At 42.9% G+C, this 962-nt stretch overlaps 1 protein-coding gene across 1 annotated transcript in view; it reads right to left on the bottom strand.

Moving 5' to 3' along the window:
- Positions 1-343: 343 nt before the first annotated feature.
- The window catches only part of LOC109953151 (ubiquitin carboxyl-terminal hydrolase 32-like), an 85008-nt gene continuing 84389 nt past the window's right edge, over positions 344-962 (bottom strand). The window contains 1 exon segment of the mRNA XM_020588564.1: positions 344-447. Within this exon segment, the coding sequence (XP_020444220.1) occupies positions 433-447 (15 nt within the window). The 3' untranslated portion in view covers positions 344-432.

The following is a 962-nucleotide window of genomic DNA, read 5'->3' on the forward strand; positions in this document are numbered from 1 at the left end:
AGCGATGTGCGCGTTCGATGTGGATATCTGACTCGTCCGGCTCCAAGCCTTCCCATAACAGCGTCTCCACAAAAGCGCTCATTGATGGGGAGTCTCGTTCTGCTGACTCTGGCACACCATAAATCCTAATATTCTCTCTTCTAGAACGACTCTCCAACTCTGTTAACTTGTCCTCCAAATTAATGTGTAGCTTCACAAGTTCAGTCACCGCATCCTCCATATTCTGCATCCTCTCCTCCGCTTTCTCTAGTCTACCTTCCACTTCATCCAGTCTGCCGTTCACCTTTGCAAACTCCTCCCTGATGCCTTCCATCTGTTCCTTGTTTTCTTGACGAAAGCCTCTTATTTCTTGCAAAAGTACTTCATGTAACTCGGCAAGTTTGTCGTAGTCTGCCATATTCTCCCCGCCCAAGATACTTTCCAATGTGTCCTCTACAACACAGCCATCTTACACACAGTATAGATACAGGCTTTCATCAATTTGACAGTTCTAGGTGAAAGGTTATCCAATCAGAAGCTTTGTCCCGCCCCCAAGCACCCCCTCCCACAACAGATGTAAATTCCATTCACCCTCCTCTCTCAGGTCAAAGATCACCCCCTCATCACTCCCTCCCCTCCGTGGTCAAAAGTTCATCCCCCTCAGGTTCTCATAGCCCCTCCCTCCATCCTCAGCCCGCACAGTTGTTCTCCCCCGTGACAGATGAATCTAAAAAATAAAGACCAGGTAATGATGCAGTTTGTAATGTTATATAGTGAATAAAACAAATGGTACATAGAAAGTATAGTAGTGATTTGTATATTAAATAGAGTTGAGCTGATATTTAGTTTCAAAAATGAGGAGACAACAGCTATTTTAAAAAAAGACAACCATTATTATTGGGGTTTCTGTTTGTAATGTTATATAGTGAATAAAACAAATGGTGCATAGAAAGTATAGAGTTGACCAGATATTTAGTTTCAAA

The sequence above is a fragment of the Monopterus albus genome, unplaced genomic scaffold (genome assembly GCF_001952655.1).
Source record: "Monopterus albus unplaced genomic scaffold, M_albus_1.0 scaffold555.1, whole genome shotgun sequence".
In the NCBI taxonomy this organism is placed as follows: Eukaryota; Metazoa; Chordata; class Actinopteri; order Synbranchiformes; family Synbranchidae; genus Monopterus; species Monopterus albus.